Source organism: Cryptomeria japonica, chromosome 3 (genome assembly GCF_030272615.1).
Source record: "Cryptomeria japonica chromosome 3, Sugi_1.0, whole genome shotgun sequence".
In the NCBI taxonomy this organism is placed as follows: Eukaryota; Viridiplantae; Streptophyta; class Pinopsida; order Cupressales; family Cupressaceae; genus Cryptomeria; species Cryptomeria japonica.
Window position 1 is genome coordinate 524,342,898 of NC_081407.1, and position 16,134 is coordinate 524,359,031.

At 37.1% G+C, this 16,134-nt stretch overlaps 1 protein-coding gene across 3 annotated transcripts; it reads right to left on the bottom strand.

Annotated features, from left to right (window-relative positions):
* Positions 1-7,190: 7,190 nt before the first annotated feature.
* Positions 7,191-14,689, bottom strand: LOC131075069 (protein DETOXIFICATION 40). 3 transcript variants are annotated; one of them, XM_058011863.2, is made up of 8 exons: positions 14,302-14,682; positions 10,098-10,642; positions 9,898-9,984; positions 9,556-9,612; positions 8,295-8,533; positions 8,029-8,147; positions 7,631-7,717; positions 7,191-7,556 (listed from the first exon to the last, which is right to left on the bottom strand). In XM_058011863.2, the coding sequence occupies exons 1-8, from the start codon at positions 14,560-14,562 to the stop codon at positions 7,488-7,490; spliced, it is 1,464 nt and encodes a 487-aa protein (XP_057867846.1). In that variant the 5' UTR covers positions 14,563-14,682; the 3' UTR covers positions 7,191-7,487. The 3 variants fall into 3 exon arrangements, 1 of the variants encoding a protein (XP_057867846.1); XR_009113165.2 differs by having other exon boundaries at positions 7,536-7,556; positions 7,913-8,147; positions 14,302-14,687; XR_009113166.2 differs by lacking the exon at positions 7,191-7,556 and having other exon boundaries at positions 8,029-8,158; positions 14,302-14,689.
* Between the last annotated feature and the right edge of the window lie 1,445 nt (positions 14,690-16,134).

The window sequence follows — 16,134 nt, forward strand, 5'->3', positions numbered from 1 at the left end:
CACTCCTCGGCTCTCAGATCATGTCCCAGCAGTTCGAGATCGACTCGATCTCGACTGTGCAAAACTCTCTACACGTCGCTCTCTGGGTACTGCAGCCTCATAATGCCGCCTATAATACTCAACCTCCTGTACTCTCCGTGTCAGCTCTCTCAGGGTGTCTCTCAATGGACCACCCGTCACTGCTCTCTGTACACTTGCCAAGGCCTCCTCCGCTCGACCCCGCCGCTCTATCTCCGTATCTCTCTCAACGGTCAACTGCGAAATCTGTCGCTGATAGGTCAAAATCTGTGCCTGCAGCTGTTGCACAGTAATCTGTAGGGTCCGGATTTGTGCATCCTCTACATGACCCGGCACTCGAACCCGCAATGGTCCCTGTGCTGGAAGAACCCCTCCCACTCGCCCTGTCCTCGGTACTGGAGGTGGGAGTATATCTACCCTCCTCCTCTGAGCTGGTCTCACCATCTCCTCCTCACTCCCCACTGCCGCCAAAACCTCTGTCACTCTCCCCTCTCTCCCGGCTCCAATGGCCAATCCTCCTCTCCCCCTCTCAATCCTACCCTGCCGTACCGCTCTCTGCACACCTCTGCCACCCTACCTCCCCCTAGCTTCTCTACCTCCTCCATCATCTCCATCATCTCCGTCATCTCCATCATCTCCCCCCTCCTCTCCATCCGAATCAAATGTTGGCCTCATCTCCTCGAGATCTGAGATCCTCGCCACTGCCCGCGCAGTAAACAAACGGGCGAACTCCTCTGTCATCCCGACATCCTGTATCTCTGGGGCATAGTCCCAGACCTGTCCAGCTAACCTTGTAAACTCCTCTACGGCCACGACACTATCAATAGTCGGCCTCCAATCGGCCACATCCTGCTGCCGCCGTGCATACAAGCACGCTCCCTATGGAATCCCCTGCTGCCTCCCGAACTGCCGCAAAACTCGGGTCACCAAAAACCGCTCAATGACGAACGGAGTCCTCCCAATCAGATACCTCGTCATGAAAACGAATGACATCTCTATCCCATCCTCTGCCCACACCTCGCAACCTGTGTACGGTCTCCAAGTAACCGTATCTATGTCATCAAAAACTCTCCTCCAGTGCTCTAGTTTGCCCAGCTTACGCTAGACAACTAGGCCTCTGTATCCATAGGCGTATGCTGCACCTACGGGCCTATCTCTGTCTGCCACTGGCCTCGCTACTGGGATGTGCTCCCAGCACCATACCTGTAATAGGGTCACACCCGCTGATAAGCTCCCATAACCGAGGTATACTACCTCATGAAGGCTCCTGTAAAGGTGGGTCAACATCGCTGACCCCCATGCAAATCTCCGACCCTGTGTAACCATCTGCTCCAGGACCAGGCCCCATCCTACTGAAAATCCCTTTGACCTGCGATCAGGACAAAGGAATCCCCCAATGAATCCTGTCAATACAGATGGCAGCGGTGCATAATCCAGATCCAAAAACTCCTGCCAAGGGATCTCATAGCCACAAACACTCTCATCATGAAATATATGGTGCAGTGCCTCTGTGCCGCCCTCCTCTGTCTGCTCGTAGGGTAGCAGTGCCCCTACCACAGGAATGCGCAAAATCCGGTAGCAATCCTCCGGTGTCACTGTCATCTCTCTAGTGGCAAAATGAAAGGTGTTTGTGTCGCTATGCCACCTCTCTGCCAATGCTGTCAAAAGTCCCCGGTTCATAGTGAACCGAGGCATATCTAGCAAAGAGGACAATCCACATCTCTCTATAATGTCCAATTTTGCCTGTGACAGACGTGGTATCAGCGTCCATGGTCTCGGGAATCTCTCCCTCGATTGCACGATACCTAATCGCTCCTGTCGACAAACAAAAACAAATCCAATATCAGTTTCCACATCAACACAAAGATATCAAAATAAAACTTACATCAAAAACATGAAACAATTTGCTCATCTACAATCAAAGTTCAAAATCCTATCATTTCATATCAACTTGTAACACAACTCAAGTTCTTCAAAAACCATATCAAAACTTGTAAAACAACTCAAGTACCAAAATCACATAAACTTGTAAAACAACTCAAGTTTCCCACCCATATCAAAACTTGTAAAACAACTCAAGTTTCCAACCCATATCGGCTTGTAAAACAACTCAGGCTTTCATACACATTGAACTTGAAACAGACAAACGCAAATACATCATTTTCTGATCAAAACAACAGCTTGATAATCTATACATAACTTGGAAAATTGCACATCAAAACAAGTTATACAAATACTCATCTTGGATAAAAGCATCAAAAACATGACAGGCACACAACAACACAACTTTTCAAACTCGGTCAAAACTGCAAATTTTTCTTGGATGCGCTAAAACAAACCCACGCGCTAGGCTGTTTGTCCTACGCGCTAACCTATCTGGCCTATGCGCTAGAATATATCTACGCGCTACTCTTTTCTTCCGTTGCGCTACCTAATATGTCCTATGCGCTAGAACCTATCTACACGCTAATCTATCCCTCCTAGGCGCTACCCTTTTAGCCCTATGCGCTAGGTTAATCCTACGCGCTAAACCCCTTTGCCTATGCGGACCCCGACAGCTCCAATGCGTTAGGTCATACCTACGCGCTACCCTGTTTCCCCTACGCGCTACCATAGCCTTTGCATGCGCTGTTCTACGTTCACGCGCTAACATAAATATCCTATGCGCTAGAAAATCATTTTCGGACGCAACCCCTAAAATTGACCTTGATGTGCTACTCTACGCTTCGTATGCGCTAAATTACGCTTTAGACGTGCTAAACCGAAAAACCCGAAGTTTAAAAATCAAAAAACACCTGAAAACGACAAAATGAAAAATCCAAAAGGGGTAAAAAATGTTGACTTATTGGTGGTCCCGGCGCTACTGGTCTCCGGTACCTCCGAACGCGCTCGAAACGGTGTCTGTGATAAGGAATAGGCATTTTTCTTTCCAGACCAAATTCTATTTTCTTCAAAGTCAATAAAGCACAAATGACTTTAAATCAACCCCTTTTCCCCTTTTATAAGAGGAAAATGAAATTAGGGTTAGCCAACTGGACCTGTAATATGGTCGCGGTCTCCCATATACCAAATCAGATGTAATTTATCAGGAGATGAATCAATTTACACACTTTCTACAAGCACGGAATCCTACACATCATACGAACTTCATCAATTTAAATCAAAATTTTTCAAAAAAAATAAAATATTGATTCATCTCCCGAAGGGGCATCACCATCAAATCTCGAATCTGGGGCATCACATCAAATCTGGGGCACGACTGACAAATCAAAAGAGCGACACAACAAAAATTGCATTTGATCATAAATCACGATAAAGCATCATTTTCTTTGAAATAACATGTGCACACACGTCACTTCAAAGAGGGGCAAAATGTAGACATATAAAAATGACCATATTCCTAAATGAATATTTTATGTTCATTTCTCTATTTGATTAAATTTAATTTAATTAAACTATCCACATTCCTCTATTTAATTAAATAAATTACTCAATTTATTTAAATTAAATTCACTATACCATTTAATGAATAAATCATTTTATTCAATTAAATCCCCCTATCCACTTTTAATTAAATCCAAATTTAATTAAATAGTTATCCTAAATTGAATAAATCTAATTTATTTAATTTCCCCAAATTATAACCAAATTGAATTAAATCCTATTATCCCCCATCCACTTGCAAAATCTCAAATCCCTTCCTAATCCCTTCTAGAATCTTCTAATCGATTCTAATTAACCTAACCCTCCTCTAAACTTTGTCACATCCCTAAGCAAAGGGAGGTCACTTCTCAAATGACCCAAAGTCTTGGATAACCATTGAAGGTTTTCAACCTTCAACCACTAAAACCCTTAAAGTCTTTGAAAACCATTAAAGACTTCCAATCTTCAACCACTTAATCCCCAAAGTCTCCAATAACCATTAATGGTTAATTCAAACCTTCCCACATGGTTAAAACATTTGTTTTGACTCAACCTCTATCCAACCCAAGGGTCTCATCAGGCCTTTAATGCTTTGACCATGATTATCTCTTAATCATTTGCACAAAGGTTTATCCTTGGATTAACTCTTAATCCAGTGGGTAATCCTAATTTAGACTTGACCCTTAGCCTTTAGATAACCATGAGGTCTTCTCAGGCCTTTAATGCCTCCAACCTCTTCTTTCAACCCAATCCTATGTTGACACTTGTCACCATTTCATTGGTACAAATTGTGCACATGGATCCTCAACTTTCAAACTTGGTCCTTGATTAAACCTTTCAATCCTGACCATCCATTGCCCTGTTTGTGCTATAAATAGAGCTCTCAATCCTCCATTTAAAACAACCATCTTTCAAATTTGAAGCATCACACTTATGCTCAAATTCTTTCAAGCTTTCATTTCATCTTTATGCTCATCATTTAGCCTCTTTTAGATCAGGAATTAGACTAATATGCATGTTTAGAATAAGTTCTTTATCATTTTAGTTCAATCATAGACTAAATATAGTATGCTAGGATAGTTTGTTTGCTAACCTTGTCATCTTATAGTTAGTTTATTGCATTTTAGCATCATAGATAGCTTACAACACATCTCATACTAAAATCAATTAAAAGCATCTCTCATTCTCATATTTGCCATCCCTAAACCATTTTGCTCAGTGATCTGAGAGCAAAAACGTTGGTTTGAGGGACATTGTGAGATAGAGAACCATGGGACCCTCCTTGGGAAGCTGAGTAACACTACGTTACTCTATAGCTGGCATCAAGAAGTCCTGTGTGTGTGTGTGGACTAGTATTCTAATAAATTTTCACATATTTTGTGTGTGTGTGTGTATGGACCCTCCTTGGGAAGCTGAGTAACACTTATGCCAACTTGGTACTTCTACACATTACTACTATGTAGCAATACATGTTCTTGTAAACTACAACTAAAACTTTATAATATTGTTTTTTAATGATGAAACCCCATCAACACAACTTTCATCTTTGGTAGTCATAATAGAAAGACCTATTACTAAAAAATCATACAAACCCTAGCAAAACCCCAAAACTTAAAATGACATCTATAATAACAAACTTGATTGGATTTTAGCAATAAAACCAATTGTTGACTAGTTTTTCCTCCATGTGAACACTGACCTTCTAGCCAACAATGAAGTCTACATGCTAGTTTGCTAGTCTATCACGAAAGGCAACAACCTCAAAGGATTGTCTCACTTGAGGTGCACTATGGATTTAAAAACTCAATATTGAATCTTGTTGTGGCAATGCAAACCCTATAAACCTACAAATCAAACCATGTGGAATAATAATAATTGAAAACGAACACATAATCAACAACTATACAACATTAAAAGCTTCTTTATATTCATGTCACGCAACTATTACACAAATGTAAGTCGCTCGTAGGTAAACTCCCTATTTGCCTAATTTGCTTATCTAAATTTGTTAGGAAATATAGATTACCTTTCTCTTAACTCAATATGTGCACTTATATACATAAAAAGGTGTATTTTTATAGATGTAACCCCTTCTATATTTATAATAGTTTCTCTATAAGTATCTTAGAAACACATTGCTTCATGGGTAAGCAAACACAAACACATACTTTTGCTAAGCATAGACCATTACCTTGTTTTATATTGAAGCAACATCTTGCGCATAGATCCCCCAAAATATAAGATTTAATTATTTATGAACAATTACTATTCTGAAGTCCCAAGGATGGATGATTCTCTCAAAAAACCTATTCTTGGCACCAACAACATGCAACAAACATGTCGCACGCTAATGGTTTTGCTTTTTAACCAACAAACAGTGATGGCCAACCAAAGATGTGGTCCCATGGAGGGTGCATCCTAAAAAAACTTAGTGGATACTGCTGAAATTTTTTAGTATTATTTTAAAGTGAGTGGTTCTATGAATTTTATAGTGTGGTTCACGATTCAAAGTTTAAGCTTTGAAATCTATGGAAGCTCCTTGACTCAAGAATTTGGTTATTTAGCATATTCAATTCATGTAAGTAAATAAATAAAAAATCAATTGATAAAAATTGAAAAACTTCATATGATTGATAAGTGGGGAAAAAAAGCCTAAATTAGTGGGGCAATTCCTAACCCCACTGTTTCCACCCCTAAAATCTGCAGCCCTATATAGTAGGAGCTCCAATTTTTAAGAATCCCGTTTCATAGAACCTCCTACTCGGTAAAATAGATTACCGTAGCCTAAATTTTTTTGTTATGTTGCAAATTATTTTGTGAAGAAGTCATGTCCATGATTTAGTTGACTCAGCATTAGACTCTAAACATGGAACACAAAATCAGTTTCTAAGGCTAGGGTCCCATGGAGGGGAGCTTCCTAAAAAATAGAGTGGGTGCTGCAGAGATTTTTTAGGAATTTTTTAAAACAGGTGGTCCCATGAAATTTGTAGTGCACTTCTGTTTAAAAATTTAAGCTCTTAAATTGAAGGAAGCTGGTGGTCCCATGAACAGTGCAATTCAGCTTAAAAATTTTGGCTCTTAAATTTAAGGAATAATTGACGAGTGACATAAATAAATCCTAAGCTGTAGGGGCTAATTTCAGCCCCACCCCATTTGCACCCACCCAAAAATGAAAATCTAAAAAAAAAAAAGAATTCCAAATAATCCTGTAGCCAAAAAAAGAATTCCATGGGACCCAGCCTAAATAACTAAATAGTCTGAGAATGTAAGACAGGCCTTTCTTCTGCATCTCTGGAAAGGATGTTCTTTAGATCCTCAATTCGAATTTCCAACGTCTGGTATTTGGAGACCACTGTTCGTACATAAACAAATCAATAATAAATCCACCGGAGTCGATAATCTTTTTCCTCCGAACCAGCTCTCTGTATTGTAATAAAATAAAATTGGTATACCAGAAGTCTCGACTTATTCTCATTCTTTCAAGGATGAAGGGATTGATCCCACCCTTGGTTTCCCAGATCAATACTTTGGCCCGAAATGAAGGTAGTGGGCAGTCGATATCTGCGTTTGGGATGGCTTTGACGAGAAAGGTTCACTTGAGTCTTACTAAAACACATAGTATGTTTCATGTTTTGTATAGCTCCGGTAGCTAGAGTAATAATGATAGTTTAGCTGGCTAATTTAGTTTATTCTGATAGTGGTCATAGGAATTTTCTAATAGCATAAATTCATGCTTCCACCTTCTGCTGTATTTTAAACCTGCCATATTATAACACTTGTTATTCATCTTTTATAAATGAATAGACTGCAATCTTCTCCCTTCTTGGAAACAACTGTTAGAAGCATAATGCCCAAAATTTTTGCTTGATTAGCTTACAAGCGTGGTTGATAACTATGACATTCAGTATACAATAATTCTGCATGAATACAAATTCATTTGCAAGAAGGAATCTGCACCTCTGAATTTTTAAACAATGCCACTGATCATTCTTTACAATATACACAATCATGGTATGGCATACATAATAGAGCTCTTTGTTAGGTGTTCATGTTTCGCAGCGGGAGGCTCCAACATCTGTTCGCCATGCACTCAAGTAGTCTGATGCTTGCTTGGCCTACATTCAAATGTAGAGTATAATTCAGTACAAATATTACTCATCAAATACAGTGTCCATCATGTCTTACCAACCTGCTCATTCCAATTTGTATTCCATGCAGAGTAGAAGAGGATTAGACACTGCATTGAAGTCCCAGCTATCATTCCAGACCAGATGCCCTGTGGAAATGCAATTCCATTTCAGATTAAAGCTCAGTTTTCTCTGCATTATATAATACAAAGATCAATTACAAAACTGAAACTAGATGTTAAATACGCACTTCAAAAAGCCAATAATATACCAACTCAAGGTAGAACAGTCATGGTTATATTAGAACACTATTAGAAGAAGATTTTCCAACTAGAAAATAGTACCAAGCGTAGACAGAAAACGTCAATCAGGTACAATTTAAATCATCCGTAACCACAAGTCATGTGCTAGTCCTCCTGATAACTTAGTTCATCAATAGCAAGGGACCCTGACCACTTACAGTTATTCCCAAGCTAAACTTGTAGCAAATAAGTATGCCTAGCGGTAGCCCCACCAAATAACAGGATATGATGTTCACATAAGCAACGTAGACTTGGGACCCAGATCCTGTTGCCACACCTGATCAAGTACTGATTTACAATGTCAGTCTACATATCATAAAATGCATCAATTTCCTTCTAATATGCATATGATTTATAAATTATCTATTTTCATCAAATGGTCACAACCAAAATTTTGGTGAACAATGGAGATGTATGTGCTTACCTGAAAGTACAGCTTGTATGCCATTAAGAAGAAGGGATGCAGTGAGAAATGGAACAAGCGCAGAGACACTTTCTGCAACAGTTGAACTGCCGGTGAAGAGATACCCCAGCACATTTTTGCAAAGAAGAAAAATTATTGCAAAGAAAATGCTTATGATTGCGGATGTGGCCACTGCAACAAAAACCGAAAAGCATGCAGCCTCAGCATTCCCAGCTCCAAGTTCATTTGCAACACGAATGCTGCCAGTAAAAAAAAATTCTAAACGGAATGGGTTATGCATTCCCAAGAAGATGAGATTTCTATATAATTGAATGTAACATGCGTTATATAGTTAGAATACAGTCAAAGTGCTTTAAAAAAAATGTCATGACCCTTCTTTCACCATTTCTGACAAGATCAATCACTGGATTCAATTATCTAATGCACATGGCTTGACCATTTCAGTTTTTGTTTGTTGATCGTAGCATTTCTTTAACTTACATAAAAGAATGCAACTAAAGCACGAAAAAATGAAGCAGATCAAAATGTAGTCATTTGCTAGCTCCTTTTCCACTTTCAGAGAATACTCGCTGTTTAGGTTGGTTGCCACTCTACATTTTATTATTTATTTAAGCATCATAGTTAGGATAGCAGAACAACAAAGAATAGTAAAACCTAACTGTCTGTAACTGGTTTTGACTTTTCATCTGACTGCAGACCTCTCTTCCTACTGTAGACGATTTGAAATGCTTTTCTCTCCAATGAAATGTTTGTGCACTTAAATTAGAAAAGACTGATAACAATGGACTATTTTGCACCAAAATTTGTGATTGCTGTTGTCTTCATATATTTTTCTAAACCCTGAATGTGTGCTAGGAGGATGTCAAAATACTTCATACACCCATAAGTTATCTGTCCCATAGAATTCAAGAAATTTTAAAATAATTGTATAGAAATAACATAGGTACGAAGATGCTCAAGCCCAAACTTAGATTATTGTTAGGACAATATCTTGCAATCACTGCAAGTAGCATGTTATTGATTGCATATCTGTATAAAGCAAATATAGTGACCCTTAGTTACCAAGGCAGGTAGACAGAGAGCTTATCATTGACAATGTTATCTCATTTTAGTAGGCATACATAAATAGAAAGACACTTGAATTTCAGTGCAACAATAGTAATCTCAACTATTTACAACCACTTCTGTATTTTGTATCACCATTCAAAATTTCAAAGTACTAGAAGCGTGTAGATAGAAAGGATTTTCAGGTTTAACACACCTTATGGCTACACCAAAGCCAAGTGGTATCATCAACTCCAAGAGTATCATATTAATGCTGCAATTTAGACAAGAAGAACACACTCAAACTCATTTCGCTTAAGTTCTCTTTTTCCTCAATGTATTTTCCACCAAAACCAAATTTGTCGGAACCAAAATTTTAATCACAGAAGACTAAGAAACAAATTGAGCCAACTCAAAATTCTACTACTAAATTATAAATTATCAACTAGTCTGTATAGCTGAAATTATCAACAAAATGTAAATTGGACAACAGTTTTAAAATATACACATATTTAATCACCTTTCTTAAGCAATGGCCTGAAGCATCAGGATTAACTACCTTATTGAAAGGGCATCTATATCAACTTCTGGATCATCCAATGTGCCAGCAAGAAAAACAAGGATCTGATAGTACCAAATCTGCAGGCTAATGTATATAACCCAACGTAAAGAACAAAGCAATAAGAACATTAAAGCATTCAAAGAATCGTATCAACTATTGCAAGGTTCCATTAAAGAGAACTAAAGTTGAATACTTACAATACCATTATGGCTGAAAATATAGAAAGTCTTAAGAATGATAGAAGTTGACGGAATGCACTAAGGGTGAAGCCAGTCCACGAAGCTTTGCATGAATCAGACAAAATAACATATAGGAACTGAAAGATGGCAACTAACCAGCATGACGCATTGTGTGTCATAACAATACCAAGGAGGCCTAATTTGAATGTGAAAGCAGTTATCCAACAAACTACACAATGGAAGATTAGCACTCCTCCAGAGATCCAGACTATTGGTAAAATTAAACTCTGTGCATGTAAGAACTTTTCCACAGATAAATTTATTGCAAATGCAAACAGTTGGGGAAGCATCCATTTCAAGAGAACTCCAGACTTAGTAGCAATGGCGGTGGATTGTCCCAACAATTTGAATATAGGTTCAGCAAAAATGCATGGTATAGACAAAAGAACTGCAGTTGCTGAAAGTATGACAATAGATCGTTGCATGTAAATGCCAAGCATATGGAATTGCCTCGCTCCAAAAGCTTGTCCACAAAATGTTTCTAGAGCAGTTCCCATCCCTAGCTGCACAAAAAGATGCACAAATGCTTGTTATTTTCTGACAATACCTCAAAATGTTCACCAAACTTACAAATTAGATAGTACCCAAAACCAATAAATTGAAAAACTTAGGAGAAAAACAATGGCAAAATATAACCAAACGGTAAAATGAAAAATAATAGTACAAATCAACGACTTTTACACACAAAATTCAAACTAAAATGTGGGTTATATAAAAAATGAAATTAAGCCTGTACATTGTTCTCAATTTGAGAGTAGCCTAACCACTGTCAATTTCGAGATAATCTATAAGGTCTTGCTAAGATTTTTTGTAGGTGTGCAATTTTTTCATAAGAAACATATTTTTAGCTGGAATACCTCCCACAAGGCATTGTTCTTTGCTTCTGTATGTATGTTAAAAGAAATGGCCAAACTGTTTTTTACAAACGTGGTAAATTATTATAAATGTAGCCTTTCAAAAGTTTGCAAATCTAATTTTTTTAATATAATATTGGATTACTCATTAAGAGATTTATATGAAAGAAAATAGAAATCAGAAAATCACGATAATCAAATGCATAACATCAGATGTACATGGAAAAACTCTTGCAGGAAAAAATTCCACCATCAAAGAGAGGCACAAATATGTATTAATCTTCAATGCAAGAATACATATACAACACACTTTCTCCTTCCAACATTCTAGCAGGCCCTGTATACCTGTGAAATCTCTATAAAAATCACTAAACATTGCATGTGCCTCTATTAACAGGCACATATAAAAAGGTGGTTTTATAATATATTTGGTACCAAAACCGTGAGCCAAGAAAACAATGTCAAAAATGTCAAAAAGACAAAATGGCCAAAAATATTTTTCGAAAGGGTGGGGAGCTTCGGGGTACATCCTTTAGCTACACTTATCATATCCTCCAACTGCAATTAGGATGTTTAAGAATCTAGGATTCCTTCTTAGTAATCACGTTCATAGAATTGCAACTAAATATCACAAATTCTAACACCTTTTATATTTGAATCCCTAGAATTCAAGAATTTTGTCGATAAATGGTAGGAAGCAGATGACTTGTATGTCTAGATGATGGCCACAACTAGAGCCTCTCAGCCAACATGTTTGGTCTCTTTAGTTTTGTGCAGTTGAACATCTACTAGGAGAAAAGGGCAGAACAATCATGTTTTGGACTAGATTGGTATATGGCAGAACTCTTGATTTTTGTTCACTATTAAAAAGTGTTAATTTATCTATTAAAATTTATTCTGTAATAATGGCCATGTACATTTGTTTGATTGTTTCCAGCTTTCTAGGGCTTTTTTTAATGCATGATAAATCTCTTCGTTTAGGAGAAATGCAATTTTGTTTATTTAGGGTTTGTTTTCCCGTTGTAAGAACATTCTGCAATTAGTTGTTTTGCCCAAACTGACTCTGGTTATAATAGATGGTGTTTGTGTAGTATGTATTCTTTGTTTTGCCATCTAAAATTAGAGGGCCTGTATTTGCTTCTATTATGGTGTATAATGAGGCTAGAGAAAAATGCAGAAGCCCCTATGGTTTACAGTTCCATTTGTGTAAATCCATATTCCATTAATCACCCAAACACACAAGTGTTTTGTCTACTTATAAACCATTCTCTAGATTTAAGATCTTTGGCTGGAGTGGTATTGGTATTGATGACTTCTTAGGAGGTTCTGGTCCTTTATCTTTGTGAGCATTACTTATATGCAATTTGTGAATAACTATGTAAGAAACATGGATCCATAAAAACTAAAATCACACAATTGAATGCAGATAAAAACTCCACATAACCTTTAACTTCTGTTTTGAAATCAATTATGGATCAAAGAATCAATTGCAAAATCAAATTCTTAAATAGATATCATGCTTTCAATGATCCAAATCTCCCACAAGACATTGTTCTTTATTTCTGTATGTGTGTTGGGAGAAATGGCCGAGCTTCTTTTTCTGATAAAACAGGCTCAATTATCATTAATGTTAGCCTTTCAAAAGAATGTGAATCTGATTTTTATTGATATAATATTGTATTACTCATTAACAGATTTATGTAAAGAAAATAGAAATCAACAAATCATGATAAATAAAAACATAACATTAGATGTAGAAAAATTCTTGCAGGAAAAACTTCCACCATCAAAGAGAGGTCCAAATATATATTAATCTTCAATATAAGAATACATATGCAACACACTCCCTCCTTTCAAGTTTCAACATTCTAAAAGCCCCTATATACTTGTGAAATCTCTATATAACTCACTACAACATGTATGTGCATCTATAAAAGGTGGTTTTATAATGCCACGGGTACCAAAACTGTGGGCCAAGAAAACATCGCAAAAAATGCCCAAAAATGTCCAAAAGATTTTTTTTGGAAGGGAAGGGGAGCTTTGGAGCACATCCGTCAACTACACTTATCGATAACTCTGGCTGCAATTGAGATGTCAAGAAATCAGGGGGTCCTTCCCAGTAATCACATTCATAAATTGCAATTAAATATTGCAAATCCTTAACATCTTTTCTATTTGAAACCCTTGAATGGAAGAATTCTGTCAATAAATGCTAGGAAGCAGGTGACTTGTATCTCTTGATGATGGCCACAACTAGAGCCTCCCAGCCAACATGTTTGGTCGCTTTAGTTTTGTACAGGTGGAACATCTACCAGGAGAAAAGGGCACAAGCAGCATGTTTTGGAGTCGCTTGGTATATGACAGAAATCTTGATTTTTGTTCACTATTAAAATGTGTTAATTGATCTATTAAAGATTATTCCGTAATAATGGTCATGCATTCATTTGTTTGATCTTTACCGGCTTTCTAGGGTTTTTTGACGTATGATAAATCTCTTCATTCGGGAAAATGCAATATTGTTTATTTAGGGTTTGTTTTTCTGTTGTAATAACATTCTGCACTCGGTTGCTCTGTCCAAACTGGCTCAGGTTACAATATATGGTATTTGTATTGTATGTTTTCTTTCTTTTGCCATTTAGTCATTAGAGGATCTGTATTTGCTTGTATTATGCAGACGCTTCTATGCTTTACAGTTCCATTGGTGTAAATCTATTTGCCTATTTATAAACCATTCTCTAGATTAAAAATCTTTGGCTGAGTGGTATTAGGATGGATGATCTTTTAGAAGGTTTTGGTATAGTTTACTCTTGTGAGCGTTACTTTGCTGTAATGAATGTCTTTTAACTTCTGTTTTTTTTTTATCAAATATAGATCAAAGAATCAATTGAAAAATGAAATTCTTAAATAGTGAATATGTCTTCTGATTTCTGAAGCAAATTCATCAGACTTGGAGTCACTGTGAGACATGAGAAGTTGAAAAAATTAACTAGGGTAGAAACCAGTCGATAGGAAACCGTTCAAGCACCGAGGCATTCTCAACCCACTTCACATTATCTTTGTAATTTAAGAGGCACACTACTGAAACAATTTTATTTTTTAGTAGTGTTTTAGATTGTTTACTAGCCACTAATTAGTCCAAAAGTAAAAAGTCCCCATTTTGTTTATCATTTGAAGCTTGGGTTACCCCAAATTTGAAAAAAGAGAAAAAGTGCCGGCTTTTTAAACTTTACCGAACAATTGTAATGATAATCAAGGTTTTGTATGTCGGTGCATAAAGAAAAAAGTGTACAGAAATGAAAGAGGATTACCATGAAACCATAACCAATTCCCCTAACAAGAGTGAAGGCAATGGCCAAAGCAGCCAAATCAAACTTGCTGAGATGGCCAGCCATGACCTCGGCAACAAGGAAGAACATGTACTGAAGAAGAGAGGCAGCGATGGTGGGCGCTGCAAGCTTCCATTGTGCTTTGCACTCAGACCATGTTGATTTGCCGAAACCGAGGCGCCTGTGCTCGCTGTCATAGTTGGGCAGCAAACTGTTAAGCTGTACATATTCATACCGAGACATCTTGCTCTTGAATTACACTCACGACACCTTCCCCCTCCCACCATTTTCATGTTGCGATTGCTCAAAGAATGGTAGTTGTGACTTCATTAGTTGTTCACGGGCTCCGTTTTATCTTCCAGTCAATTTTATGTTTGCACCTTGTCGCCATATTTTTTAACACCTCAATAGCAAAAACAAATTATATTTATTATTATTTTTAAAATGGAAACTCTTCTGATAAATCGTATTGCAAGAGTGTAAAATTGTATAGCGATGCCCTTTTTTATTTATGTTTTGATGTAAGAAAGCAATTTTTAATGTGGAATTTAGTAAACGATATTATGTTATTTAATTTTTATCATTATTTTCAAAAATTGTTCTTCATATTTATTAATCTTATTGTTGTTGCCTTTATTTAGATTGATGAATGTCAGATCAAATTTATATATACAAATATGAATCTCAAAGTTATGAATTTAAATTTTGAAAATGGGTTTTTTATTTGCTAGTTGTTGCGAGTTAACTAAATTACTTTTTTTTCAAGTTGTATGTTAGGGTAGTGTATTTAAGAACTAGCCCTAATTCAAAATATAACATCTAAAATCTAAAGAAGAATCTATTGTATGCATGCAAAACTCACTTGTAAAGATAAATAATTATAACATCAATTTTGCATTATTATTCTAGAAGCATATTACATGCTTGCTTGTTGTTATTGACCTTAGTTTTATTGCTCCAAGTCTACTCACCATTGCTCTATATGAGTTGGATCTAGGACACCACACACATTGCACTTGTCTAACCTACATATGGAAAAATTACTCATAACCACATGGTAGAAATCAATGGAATGGAGTGTTTAAAGGACTAATCTATTCACAAGGGACAAGAGTCAAGTATAAGTGTCAACAATGTTTGTGTGCGTTATAGTTGTTATGTCAGCTTAACCACTCACTTCACAAGGAAGGAGTTATTGATGGAAGACGATTGTGTTCATGCATAGTGTTGTGGTTGCAATGCATCAATGATCTTAAACAAACCTCTAAAGAGTTCTTATGATAATTATTGTCTAGTTAGGTCTGCTGTTAGAATGGATTAAGTTTAAATCCTACTAAGCATTACTAAGAAAGGTGTTTAGCCAATGATTCTCTACATCTATCAATTCTTGGAGGTGGGCTAATTATCTTGTTGGAAAATTGACTTGTGTTGCTTATGTTGTCATTGATGTCAACCTATCTAGTGTTGTCATTGATATCATCGTGTGTAGTGCGGATGTTGTAGATGGTCCAGAAATGAGTGTTCAGATGTTGCTATGTTGTCTAGCAATGATGTTGAGTAAGAGGTGTGATGCAGAGCCAGGCAACAACTAGGTGAAAACCTTCTCTCACCCACAACTGCTATGTCCAAAACAAGTTCTTTTGTTTGTTCAAGGTGTGAACAACATACCTACCAAATACTCAACTCACACAACAATTTGTGTGACTGGATCCATACCAGTTTAGTCTCTTCCGATGTCGATATGATGAAAACACTACCCTTGGATGAACCGGTTTAGTATCTTTTGATATTGGTGGGATGGAAACCTATTGGATT